This window comes from Tetrao urogallus, assembly GCF_951394365.1.
Source record: "Tetrao urogallus genome assembly, chromosome: Z".
Taxonomy (NCBI): Eukaryota; Metazoa; Chordata; class Aves; order Galliformes; family Phasianidae; genus Tetrao; species Tetrao urogallus.
Genome location: NC_136816.1, coordinates 40358059 through 40371908, shown reverse-complemented (window position 1 = coordinate 40371908; position 13850 = coordinate 40358059). Strand labels below are relative to the sequence as shown.

Sequence of the window (13850 nt, the reverse complement as noted above, 5' to 3'; positions counted from 1 at the left end):
TAAACCTAGTGATCAGTCTTTCCAGAAATTTAATGGCTGTGGAGGAAAACTCTTTTGAGTATTCAAGTGTGTTCAAAGTTTTCACTTACATAAAAGTCCAAAGCCATGCTTCCCCAAATGCAACATGTTGAGTCTTTGAATTAAGCCTCATGGTTCTTTTTTAGGTATTCTCTTTGCTGTGTTGCACTGTGGATGATATGTTACACACTCTAGTGTGTCTCATATTTTGCCTTAACAGAGCAAAGTCTGTATAACTTAGCCAAATTATACATTATCATATCAAATCAGGCATTGTTTAAAATAATACTGTATTTAAATTGCGCACTCTGTCTTCTTAGCAGCGTTGTCTGTGAGATCTTTTTCCTGCAGCAGTTTTGCATGAAGATAGTCTTGCTCCAAAGCTGTCCTTGAGGGTGCCACCACAGTGCTTTGTGTAAAATTGCTGCATGCTTTCATAAAATAAGCCTGCAAAAAGGAGAAAACTAAACAGAAATAAGTATGTTGAAAAGAAGCTATATAATGAAACTAAATTAAAACCTAATTGTTATAATTATGGGGCTATTAATTTCTCTGATCGTCAGATACTTCTGTAGGTCATGTGTTGGTTTTGATGCGTTAATTGAAACTGATACAGTGGGAATCAATTGAAGAAGCTTAGCACTTCTTCATGATGTTTATCTCCCAAGAAATTTTGAGGCTCAGTAATACCTAAGTAAGCGTCTGATTAAGATTTGAAACAAACAGAGACCCTTCTTATTACATCTAAGAGAAGATCCCACATGTTCCTTTTGTGAATGCTTGGCACTGGCATATAGTGGAGAGAGCAGTAGTGGACCCCATTTTTTTTTTTTAAACTACTAATTTGAAAAGGCCAGAACAGTGCACTTTTTTCAACAAGACAAGTTAGCTGGGGTTTATGTTTTGTCATTTCAGTACAAGTCAGAACAGTGGTGTTATTTTAGTAACATCTTGTGTTTATTTAGTGAACCAAAGAAGTAAATCTGCGTTTGTGACCTGTATTGAGCATCAGGGAGGATAGTTAGTCCCATCTGCTTATTAGATAATTGGCAGAGTTGCCTACATGTTCACAGTGATTGTTTGAAGAAGTCTTGGTAATTCTCTTGCTTTGATAGCTTGTTATTTGTTAGGTTTGTTTGTTGTAAACTTGTTTAAATTATTGATGTTAGTATGTACGTTGCAGCATTTGCTCATTAAGTCAGGTTTTAATAAAATGCAAGATCTGTTTTCCTTTGTATAAATTTACAAACTTGAAATAATTAACTGCTGCCACCAGCCAAGTGTTCTGACACTAATTCTTGAGAAGACATTGGATAGTGGTAGTGTATTTTCTATAACCAGCTTCACTTTTTGCACAAAACCAATTGCACCATTGGTGAGCACAACAGAATGCAAATTGAGAATGCAGAATATAAGTGTATCCTGCTCTTGACTTCAGTAAGCTGTAATCAAAGCCCTGCACTTGTACAAACCTTTACTGAAGGAACCACCAAGTTGGTTCTTACACTGTTGGCTGAAACAAATTTGAAGCTCTTTCTGGGCTATATTTCATAGTAACTTTGTCTATTCAAAATATTATTTCTGCCTATCATAGAATCGTAGAGTGGTCTGAGTTGAAAAGGACCACAATGATCATCTAGTTTCAACCCCCCTGCTATGTGCAGGGTCACCAACCACCAGACCAGGCTGCCCAGAGCCACATCCAGACTGGCCTTGAATGCCTCCAGGGATGGGGCATCTACAACCTCCCTGGGCAACCTGTGTGACACCACCCTCTGTGTGAAAAACTTCCTCCTAATATCCAACCTAATCCTCCCCTGTCTCATTTTAAATCCATTCCCCCTTGTCCTATCACTGTCCACTTTTGTATGCAGCTGTTCCCCCTCCTGTTTATACGCTCCCTTCAAGTACTGGAAGGCCACAATGAGGTCTCCCCAGAGCCTTCTCTTCTGCAAGGTAAACAAGCTCAGTTCCCTCAACCTTTCTCCATAGGAGAGGTGTTCCAGCCCTCCTCTGGAATCATTCCAAGAGCTCTGCGTCTTTCTTGTGCTGGAGGCCCCAGGCCTGGATGCAGTATTCCAGATGGGTCCTCACAAGAGCTGAGTAGAGTGGGACAATCATTTCCCTCTCCTTGCTGACCTCTGCTCTGTTAATGCAGCTCAGGATGTAGTTGATCTTCTGGGCAGCAAGCTCACACTGCTGCCTCATGTCCAGGTTCTTGTCTACCAGGACCCTCAAGTCCTTCTCCACATGGCTGCTCTTGAGGGGTTCTTCCCTCAGCCTGTATAGATACCTGGGACTGTCCCATCCCACATGTAGCACCTTGCACTTGGCCTCATTGAACCTCATTAGGTTCTCGCGGGCCCACTTCTCCAGCCTGTCCAGCTCGTTTTTGTTGGCTTCCCTTCTCTCCAGTGTATGGACTGCACCACTCAGCTTGTTGTCATCTGCAGACTTGCTAGGAGTGTACTTGATGCCATCGTCTGTCATTGATGAAGATGCTGAAGATGATGGTCCCAAGACCAACCCCTGAAGGGACAGAGCTCTGCTCGTGGCTGGCCTCCACCTGGTCATACCATTAAACACAACCCTTCGGCTGCGTCCAGCCAGCCAGTTCCTAATCCATTGAACAGTCTATCTCTCAAATCCATACCTCCCCAGTTTAGAGAGAAGGATGTGGTGAGGGGCCATGTCAAAGGCCTTGCAGAAGTCCAGATAGATGACATCTTTTGCCCTTCCCCTGTCCACCAGTGCCATCACTCCATCATAGAAGGCCACCAGATTGGTCAGGCACTATCTGCCCTTGGTGAAGCCATGCTGGCTGTCTTGAATCATCTCTTTGTCTCGTATGTGCCTTAATAAAGCTTGTAGATGGATCTGTTTCAAGATCTTCCCAGCCACAGAGTTGAGGCTCACCGGCCTTTAGTTCCCCAACGTCATACTTTAACTCTTTCTTAAAAGTGGGAGTGATGTTTCTTATTTCCAGTCACCGGAGACTTCACTGGGCAGCTGTGATTTTTCAAGTATGTTGGAGAATAGCTCGGCAATCACATCAGCCATCTTTCTCAGAACCCTAAAACAGATGTCATCTGGCCCCATAGACCTATGTGCATTCAGTTTAATGTGGAGGTCTCGGACTTGTTCCACTGTTACAGTGGGGTGGAATCAGCTCCTCTCACCCACACCTAGAGTTTCTGGGTCCTGGCAGACGCGGTGAAGCTGGCAAACACGTGCCCTGCGCTGTGTTTGTGGACCTGGAGCTCACAGTGATAGGTGAGGTGAGCATGGGGACGTACTGGCAGCTCTTCCACCCTGAGCAGTTAATTACGGGCAAGGAGGATGCGGCCACCAACTACACCCAAGGGCACTACAGCATTGACAAGGATGATCTCTTGGTGCTGGACCGCATCTGCAAGCCAGACAAGTGCATGGGGCTTCAGGGCTTCCTTGTGGTCCATAACTTGGGGTGTAGTACTGGCTCCAAATTCACCTCGCTGCTGATGGAGCTCCTCTCAGTTGACTACAGGAAGAAGTCCAAGCTGGAGTTCTCCATCTGCCCAGCCCTGCAGGTGTCCATGGCTGTGGTGGAGCCCTACAACTCCATCCTCATCTCCCACACCATGCCAGAGCATTCCAGCTACACCTTCATGGGGGACAACTGGGCCATCTACTGCATCTTCTGCAGGAAGAGTGGACATTGAGTGCCCAACCTACACCAACCTCAACAGGCTGATAGGGCAGATCGTGTCCTTCATCACAGCCTCGCTGCGCTTTGATGGGGCTCTGAATGTTGATTTGATGGAGTTCCAGACCAATCTAGTGCCGTACCCACACATCCACTTCCTATTGGCCATGTATGTGCCCATGATCTCTGCCAGGAAGGTGTGCCATGAGCAGCTGTCAGTGGCTGAGATCACCAGTGTGTACTTCAAGCTGACCAACCAGATCGGCATGGCTGTGTAGCCTTTCAGTGGATCCTTTGCCTCGCTGTGAAGAGGTCAAACACAACCTTACTGAAGTCAACCGGCTTTTAAATTTTTGTGATTGAAAATACAGACTAGTTTTAATTCAGAAGCTTCTAAAATGTTCCTAAAGTACTGTTTTCAGATGTACAATTGGACATACACAGATATGTAATAGAATGTAAGTATTGCGATGTACAGTTTAATTTGTGTTAAACCAGAATGAAATAATATATTAGCTCTGGCAAAAAGGATGGCCATCCTCCACTTATTCCTATCTTATCAGCGTAGCAATAAAGCCAGCCTTTCTTGCCTATGTGACATTTCTTTACTTCTCCAGGATAGTGTAGAAAAATCTTTACAGTGTGGTTATGAAGACAGTGGGACATTTATGTCTAATGTAGAATCTGCTTCCTTTGTGTTTTGAGACAACAGGACTTCTGAGTTGATACATGCCGTACAGAACAATAACCCAAATTCTCTCATGATCATGTCTGTTACTATGACGTCTGTTGCATTCAGTAAATAAAAGTTAATTAAATTGACAGAAAGTAAGTGGCTGTCTTGTATTTGTAAAATGTGGAATAAATATGTATCTAACTGTATAAACTCCAAATTAACTTTTTTTTTTCTTTTTTTTTTTCTTTTTTTTTTTTCTTTTTTTCCCACTGGAGGGCTGCGATATTTAACTAAAATACAAAAGAATTTAAAAAATGGGGAGATAAAGCACTCTGAAGTGTAGGAATATGATTAGACTTTTCAAACTGCTAGAAGGAAATTCTGAAGCAAAATTGTGTTCAGATGGATTTTGAATTAGGATTTTGTGAATGCCGCTTATGTAACTGTCTATTAAAAGGTGGATTGCAAGTGTAATCAGTCACTGAGTAACAGTAGAGTAAAATAACTTGAACTGAAAACTCAGTCTTCAGGTATGTACTCTTTTTCACTTCTAAATTGGCAGCTTGCAGCTCTCTGCAGCTGTGTGCACCTGAACTGGGAGACAGTAACAGTTATTCTACAGTTGTCCCACTCTGTGTGTCAAAGCAGCAGATGTGAGGCCAGGTCTGTGTGCAGAGAGAAATGAGTGAGAGTTGTGGGGTCAGAAGCACTCTCCCAAGTTTTTTGCTTGAATACCAATTTTAAAGATAATCTTTAGCTTAGAGCTTTATATAAGTGTTGTGTTTTCTGAATTGAATTTTCAACTGCTGTTACGGTAAGTCACATTGCATTATAAAAATCATAGGACTGTACAAAAGCAAAAACTGCTTTTCACTTACTTTTCAGTGTTGGTTTAATGCTGTGAGTTTTTTTTTCTATTTTGCTAGCTGTATAACAGAAGTAGAATATGAAACAGCAAATGGAGGATTTCTAATTATGTAATTGAGGTTTATTCTGTACAGTTTCAAGTAATCTCCGCCATGTAAATAAATGCAATTAGATGGGGGCAAATAAAACATAATGCTCACAAGTAGTTATATTTTGGTTTATTTTTAGTTTGGTTTTTTTTTGGTTTATTTTTAAATTTAGTGTAAAATTGTCAAGTAATAGACACATTGAAGCTACAAAAAAGTATCTATGTCTACAGGAAAAATAAATTTAGTTATATTACAAGAAAATGCTTTTGATTAATTTACCTTCATGTATGTTGACTTTGAACAGAAAGCCAGACTAAATTCTACTTGTTGAAATGAAGATTTTTTTTTTTATTTTGCGCAGTCTTGATTTCTGATTTCTTTATTGATTTCAATAGCATTTGTTGCTGGTCAGCTGTTGTCACTACTGGTTAGAACTGAAGTTCAGCTGTGTGACAATAGCTTGTAAAGTTTAGATGTTCAGTACATTTCTAAAGAATCAGTCAAATTTAATGAAAGTTCATAGACAACAGTGGCCAGCAAGAGGAAATGTGAAGTAAAATATATGTGTATTTTAATATATTTTCTAACAGCAACGTTTTCTTGAACTGGATGAGAGAAAGCGGATGCTTACCGAGAACTGCAAGGAGTTGCTGAAAAAAGCTCGACAGATGTGCAATATGAATCTGGATCAGCATCTTCCAAAAGAGTTTCAAACGGTATGTACAAAAATAAATCTTTGTATTTCTCTTATATTTTGGATAACATACACCATTCTAATTTTTTCAGCAAGTAATACTTTGTACTTAACACTGGAAAGTACCAGCAAAGATCATTTACGTTACCTTGAAACTGTTGGTAAATACGACTGTTGGTAAAGATCCTCCCTACCAAGGGAAGATCCCTCCTTGATTTGTTCTTTATGAACAGAGAAGGAGATGTGGTGATCAGAAGCTATCTTAGGCACAGTGACCACAAAATGATGGAGTTCTCCATTCATGGTGAAGTCTGAAAAGGGGAGTCAGCAAAACTACTACACTGGACTTCCGGAGGGCAGACTTTGGACTGTTTAGGATGTTGGTTGGGAGAGTCCCCTGGGAGACAGTTCCGAAGGCAAGAGGGATCCAGAAAGGCAAAACATCCCTCAAGAAGGACTTCAGAGGTGCTAGGACAGGCTGTTACTGTGTGTCAGAAAATGAACTGACAGGGAAGGCCATCATGGCTGAACAGGAGCTTTTGCTAAGACTTGGGTTAAAAAAGAGTGTACTACTTTTGGAAGAAGGGACAGGCAACTTGGGAAGAGTACAAGGATGTTGCTATTATATACAGAGGGAAAATTAGAAAGGCAGAAGCCTAACTAGAACTAAATCTGGCCACTGTTATAAAAAGATAACAAAAGTTATGTTTTTCCAAATACATTAATGACCAAAGGAGTGCCAAGGAGAAGTTCCATTCTTTATTGGATACATCAGGGAACATTACCACCAAGGGTAAAGAAACAGGTTAGGAACTCATTGCCTTCTGTCTTTAGTAGTCAGACCAGTTATCCTCTAGTACTCAGCCTCCTGAGCTGGAAGACAGGCATGGGGAGCAGAATAACCCCCGCCCATAATTCAGAAGAAATCAGTTAGTCACTAGCTGTTACACCTAAATGATCTCAAGTCTATGGGGCAAGGTGGGATCCACCCAGAGGTACTGAAGAAGATGGCAGAAGTGCTCTCCGAGTCACTTCCCAGTATTTATGTGCGGCCCTGGTCACCTGTGGAGGTTCCATATGACTGGAGACGTGTTGCTCATCTACAAGAAGGATTGAATTGAGGGGGCTACAGGCCTATCAGCCTGACCTCTGTGTTGAGGAAGGTCATGGAACAGATCATTTTGAGTGCAGTCATGCAGCATCTGTGACAACCAGAGGATCAGACCTAGCCAGCACAGTTTTGTGAAACCTGATCTTCTTTGACCAGGTGACCTGTCCATAGGATGAGGGTAAGGCTGTTTATGTAGTCTGCAGAGACTTTAGCAAAGCCCTTGACAGGGTCTTCCCCAGCATCCTCCTGGAGAAGCTGGCAGATCATGGCTGAGACGTGTAGTCTTCACTGGATAAAAAACTGGTTAGATGGCTGAGCCCAGAGAGTGGTGTGAATGGAGTTAAATCCAGCTGCTGACTGGTTATGAGGTATGGGTTTCCTAGGGTTAAGTCCTGGGGCCAGTCCTGTTTAATATCTTTATTGATGGCCTGAATGAGGAGATGGAGTGCAACCTCAATAAGTATGCAGATGAAACAGTGCTGGAGGAAAATGTCAATCTGCCTGAGGATAGAAAGGCTATAGAGTGAAATGGATAGGCTGGATCAGTGGGCCGAGGCCAATTGTATGAGGTTCAAAAAGACCAAGTATTGGGTCCTGGAGTTTGGTCACAACAACCCCATGCAGTGCTACAGGCTTGGGGCAGTGTGGCTGGAAAACTGCACAGAGGAGAAGGATCTGAGGATGTTAGTCAACGGACAGCTGAACATGAGCCAGTGGTGTGCTCAGGTGGTCTAGAAAGTCAGCAACATCCTGGCTTGCGTCAGAAATAATGTAGTCAGTGTAGGAAAGTACGCTACAAGACGTTGAGGCCCTGGAGCATGTCCAAAGAAGGCCTGTGAATATGATGGAGGGTCTGAAGAACAAGTTGTATGTGGTCTGGCAACAGGAACTGGGGTTGTTTAGTTCTTCTTCCTTCTCTCTAAATGGGAGATGTGTGGATTTGAAAGATTAACTACTTTATGGATTATGAACTGGTTGGCTGGTTGCAGATAAAGGGTTGCAATCTGTTTCTGGTTGGAGGCCGGTCACAAGCTATCTCTTCAGGAGTTGGTCTTGGGACCAGTGCTCTTCAGCATCTTCATCAGTGACAAAGACAATGGAATTGAATGCATACTCAGCAAGTTTGCAGATGACAACAAGCTGAGTGGTGCAGTCCATACATTGGAGAGAAGGGAAGCCAACAAAAAGTACCTGGAAGGCTGGAGAAGTGGGCCCGTAAGAACCTAACGAGGTTCTATGAGGCCAAGTGCAAGGTGCTGCGTGTGGGCTGGGACAGTCCCAGGTATTTATACAGGCTGAGGGAAAAACCCCTTGAGAAAAGCTCTACAGAGGACTGGACAAGAACCTGGACATGAGGCAGCAGTGTGAGCATGCTGCCCAGAAGGCTAGCTGTGTTCTGTGCTGCATTAAAAGAGCAATGGTCAGTAGGGAGAGGGAAGTGATTGTGCCTCACTACTCAGCTCTTGTGGGGACCCATCTGGAGTACTGCATCCAGGCCTGGGGCCCCCAGCACAAGAAAGATGTAGAGCTCTTGGAATGGGTCCAGAGGAGGGCCACTAAGATGATCAGAGGGCTGGAGCACCTCTCCTATGGAGAAACGTTGAGGGAACTGGGCTTGTTTACCTTGCAGAAGAGAAGGCTCTGGGGAGAAGGCTCATTGTGACCTTCCAATATTAGAAGGGAGCAAGGGGAAACAGCTTCTTACAAGGTTTGATAGTGACACGACAAGGGGGAATGGGAGATTCAGGTTGGATATTAGGAGGAAGTTTTTCATACAGAAGGTAGTGGGGCACTGAAACAGGTTGCCCAGGGAGGTTGTGAATGCCCCATCCCTGGAGGCATTTGAGGCCAAGCTGAGTGTGGCTCTGGGCAGTCTGGTGGTTGGAGATCCTGCCTACAGTCAGTTGTAACTAAATTATCTTTGAAGTCCTTTTCAACCCAGGCCATTCTATAGTACAACAGTCTGAAAAGAAGAAGCTCAGGGAAGACCTTATTGTTCTCTACAACTGCCTGAGAAATGGTTGGGACAAGATGGGACTTGTCCTTTTTTCCTAGGTAATTAGAGATAGTCCATTACCTCTCATTCTTAAGCTGCTCCAGAGAGGGGTTCAGGTTGGATATTAGAAAAAAATTCTTTTCTGAAAGAGTGAGTAAGCATTGGAACAAGCTGCACAAAGAGGTGTTGGAATCACCATTCCTGGAGACGTTTAAGAAATGTGTAGATGAGGCTCTTAAGGACATGTTTTAGTGGGTATGGTGGTGGTGAGTTGACAGTCAGATTAGGTGATCTTAGTCATCTTTTTCAATTTTAACAATCCTGTCATTCTGTTTGGTCTTCTGAAGCATCTTCCAGTAGCGAGACTGTTAGAGCTGGGTTACTCTGACTTTGTTCTGTGCATAGGGAAAAGAAAAAATCATCTGAAATCTCAATTCAAATTTTTAGGTTTGTATTCACAGAAAGAGTTCAAGACCGTATTATTCTAGCTTCTTGCTTAAAGGGAGTAACGTGAAAGCACTTAAAGCTGGGCTGTCTGGTTACCTGCCTGAAGTTCTTTACAGCTGTTGGCAGCATTTGTACAGCCTAAGTAACATAGCCCTGGCTTAAGCTGCATCTGAGTGCCTGTATCTACACAAGTTAGCAAACGAGGAGCAATTAATTGTGTATCTCTAATAGGCATTGTGGACGTAATTCTCTGTCCAGAAGAGTTTGTGAGGAAATGTTGCTGTGTTAAAATTTTGAACATGAGGCATCCTGAAAAAAAGTAATTGAATGTTTGCTGGCTTATTGAATTCTTTTTAGCACATGAGCTCTTCATTACCACTGATGTAAAATGCACACATCTTTTCTCTTCTAGGCTTTTCAGACTCTTCCAAACACATTGGAGGAAATAGATGCTTTTCTGAATGAAGAGAAATCAAGGGTCTCCTGTTTCACAGGCCTGAGTGCTTCAGTATGTTCACTTCTTTCTCTCCACCCTCCTCCCCTTTTCTTCCACCCGTATTGTACTTACTTCCCACTCTGTACTAGATTTCTTGGTTTAATAAGCTAGACAGCAGAAACAATGTGTGTAAATGCCAGATTCTGCATCTATTAGAATTGTAAGTAGGTTCTTCCTAAAGAACAGTGTGTTCTGTGCCTGTTTTTTCTTTTTAAAAGTTGCAGTAACTGAAATAAGAAATACAGTTTATGTGCCTTAAAGCTGGAAATGTCTTGTTCACTGTACAGTGTAAAAGTTACATGATTGTGTTTGAGCAGGATAATATTTTTACAATTCCTGTTAGAGTTGGTAAACATTGTCTATACTTTTCATTCTTATTCTAAAAGGTTGTTGAAGAATGCAGTAAGCAAATGGAGGAAATACAAAAGTTGATGGAAGATATAGAAGAAAATAAAAAGGAATTGGATAACTATAAGCAAAGTATTTCAGAGGTAATAGTTGAAATTAGCAATTCTGTATTAGTATGTCTTCATCTGAATAGAACATGAGTACAAAAATAACTGAGCATAAAGTGAGATGTTAGCTTCTGTAATTATATTTTTTATTGATATCTAAAGAAAAATCACAGAAAATTATTTTACATGGATGTTTTCACTTCTAGATAAAAGAAAGATGGTTAAACCCCTTGAAAAAGATGGTTGAGAGCATTAATGAGAAATTCAGTGGCTTCTTTAGTTCTATGGAAAGTGTTGGTGAAGTTGATCTTCATGTGGAAAATGAGGTATGACTGAGTTTTCACCTAGAAGAATATCGCATTCGCTTGGTAATTTGTTATTTAATCAGTATTTATTTGGATTGTAGGGAAGATGTTGTTTAAAGTCCGTTTTTTTAACCGGTGTGCTAGAACTGAGTGATAAAATGAAAACGAGTCTTTATTCAGTTGCATAGGAGTTCAACTCGTTGATGTTTGGATGCTTCATACAGTTGAATAAATTATGCAGCATTCTCAAACACAGAATTGTTTTTATTCTTTTCATGAAAGATTCATTTTGAGAATGCTCTTTTACATCTTGAATTTCTGAAAGTGCTTCTACATTCTGCCAAAACAGTAGCCTTCAGGGAAAGCAGTGAGTGAGCAGTGCATGATCTGAAATTTCAGAACATTGTCTGTGTTTCCTTCTTTTTACTGTATTAGGTGGAACTGTGCGTTTCAGTTCTGATTTTTTTTTCCTTCTCTGTTACTCTTTTACAAGGCTCAGTGAGAGGCACTACGTTTACTTTACCTGTAAATCTGTTATGGTATTAATATACTTCTGTGTGTATACGTTGTTGCTGATTTGTGCTATTCTATTACGATTTAGTGGCTAAAAGCTGGTACAGTTTTAATGATTTAATTCTATCTATGGTTTTTCTCAGCTTTTGGCATTTTGACTGTTTTGAAGCAGTAGCAATCAGCCTGTTGTATCATTACTGACACTTAACCTCTGATGAAAAGTTTTAAGCTCCAGTGGTACTTTGGGGAGTGAGTGATATTCATTGTAGTGAGTTGAAGAGAAATTGGTTGTTTTGTTTTAAACTAACTGCTGTAATGGTGACCTTAAATATTCTTTTTTTTAGGTACTGCGTGCATTTTGCAGCATTAATAGTTGATGTACTTCTTTTTTTTTTTTTTTTGCTGTTTTTTTTTTTTTGCAGTAAATTACTCCAGCAGCTCTAAAAATAAGTGAAATGTTACTTACTGTCTGGGACAAAACAGTAACTGGAAAAGTTTTGTATGTGAACAGTGCTTAAGAGTGTATCAGAGCTAGTATGAAGTGGTGGGGCATAAAAAGAGAAGGGGCTTTTAAATTCTTCTGAAAGTTATTTACAAAGACAGTTCTCTTTTACACAAATACCATCCTTTACCTAAAAACAAAGTGGAAAAGAATGCAGAGAAAAACAGTAAAGCAGTTTAAAAGCAAAGTGAATTGGGGCTAAGTATGTAGTTTGCTCTGAAAGTACTGCCTCCTATTTATTTCCATGAAAATTACTACAGATAAAAGAGCACAATAACGCAATTTGATAGAGCAAATTCTCAGCTACAGAACACTGTTTTTCATCATAGTCACCACCATTAGATATTCATTTTCACTAGTGATGAACAAGAACCTGCATGCCACACTTGTGAAAGTTTGTACTAGCAGAGGTGATCCAGTGCCTCACTGTGCTAGCATCCACTGTTTTGTCTCCATAAATGTTCAGTGGGTGTCGATAAATGTCAGTAGGTACAATTTTTTTCCCCATGGGAGAATTCAGTCACAACCTTTGGAAGAGCTCAAGGATCTTTAAAGGATCCTTTCCAACCTCAGCCATTCTATGGTTCAAACGCGCTCCCATGTTAAACACCATTCAGTCTGACTGCCCCTCTGCTGCCATCTGTTGCACAGCAAAAGCACGTAATGGAATACTGGTGGAAGATTCAAATTCTACTGCCATGGCACCAACATCTGTCTCTGAATTCATGGGACAACATAATGAAATATGAGGGCTGCTCCAAAATAAATGCCTTCTATCTCCTTTGAAGGTCTTGGCCTTTTTACTTGGGAAGGTGTCAAAACTAGTTTGAGAGGTTAACTAGTATTACTGTACCAATGAGTAAAGCTTTTTCCTCAAGGGATCAACATCCATAATGCAAGAAACAAAAAATGTCTTCTAGTTCTTGAGTTTCATATCTTCCTACTTTTCAGAAGACTCTTTTGCCCTTATCTGTAAACATGAGAGGAGAACCCTCTAGACAGTAGTGCTGTTGTTATGAATATTCTTGTGACATTGGAGAGGGAGTGGCCTTGAGTTGTGCCAGGTTGGGACATAAGGATTCAGGTCGGATATAAGGAAAAATGTTTTCTCTGAAAGAGTGGTCTGACTTTTGTAGGAGGAGTACGACAAATACGGAATTCGCATAAGAGTCAAATTCCATAACTTCACTGATCTTCATGAATTGACTCCATATCATCAGAGTGGAGGTGAGAAAAGTGTTTCAACTGTCTTGTACCTGATGGCTCTACAGGAACTCAACAGGTGTCCTTTCAGGGTTGTAGATGAAATAAATCAGGTGAGGATCAATTGTGCAGTAAATAATCACATATTATACAGATACTTATGAAATAGTAGAGAGAACAGCCGTTTGTTTTTGTTTTTGTTTTTTTTTTTTCCTTAAAGGGCATGGATCCAATGAATGAAAGAAGAGTTTTTGAAATGTTTGTGAAAACTGCTTGTAAAGAAAGCACATCACAGTACTTCTTAATTACACCCAAGGTATGTGGCTGAAAATAAAAGTTTTGTGTGTAGGAGAGCTTAACTTTGTGTGACAGATTCTCTATAAGCACTGAGTAACTTTGATTTGTGTTACCTAAAGGATTAATATTAAATGAGTAACTGTAGCAGAATTTATCAATTTTAAGGACCATTTTGCCAGGAATTCACATAACGTGTATGTGTGAAAACTCATGCCATCATAAAGATGGCATTCTGTGTGTCTGGCTTGAGGTAGGCTCTGGTAAATAGGGTACGTTGTAACAAGACTGTCAAATGTAATGTTTTAACCTAAAACACAAATGTCCTTGAAACAGAGACCAATTTCCAAACATGACTGTGGAAAAGGCTAGTGTTACTGGCAAGTGCTGCTGGCCTCAGAAGATGAAGAGAAGTTTCACAGTCATGGAGGAAACTCTGATGACTAGTAGGGGCTTAGAAGCACAGAAAGGGTCAGTGTTAAGCAGCATGGAAAGTGGC

General features: G+C 41.0%; 2 protein-coding genes across 2 annotated transcripts in view; both read left to right on the top strand.

The window, feature by feature from the left end:
• Positions 1 to 13850, top strand: part of SMC5 (structural maintenance of chromosomes 5) — a gene marked incomplete at both ends in the record, with an annotated part of 67148 nt that overhangs the window by 51633 nt on the left and 1665 nt on the right. Inside the window, 6 exons of the mRNA XM_079549013.1 lie at positions 5926 to 6051; positions 9996 to 10091; positions 10466 to 10570; positions 10741 to 10860; positions 12991 to 13170; positions 13278 to 13373. Of these exons, the coding sequence (XP_079405139.1) occupies positions 5926 to 6051; positions 9996 to 10091; positions 10466 to 10570; positions 10741 to 10860; positions 12991 to 13170; positions 13278 to 13373 (723 nt within the window). The remainder of the gene's footprint in view (positions 1 to 5925; positions 6052 to 9995; positions 10092 to 10465; positions 10571 to 10740; positions 10861 to 12990; positions 13171 to 13277; positions 13374 to 13850) is intronic.
• On the top strand, positions 3303 to 3886 carry LOC306957049 (putative tubulin-like protein alpha-4B; the record flags this gene model as incomplete). The annotated part of the gene is given in 3 exon segments (XM_079548403.1): positions 3303 to 3703; positions 3705 to 3846; positions 3848 to 3886. Coding segments are annotated over 3 exon segments (582 nt in total).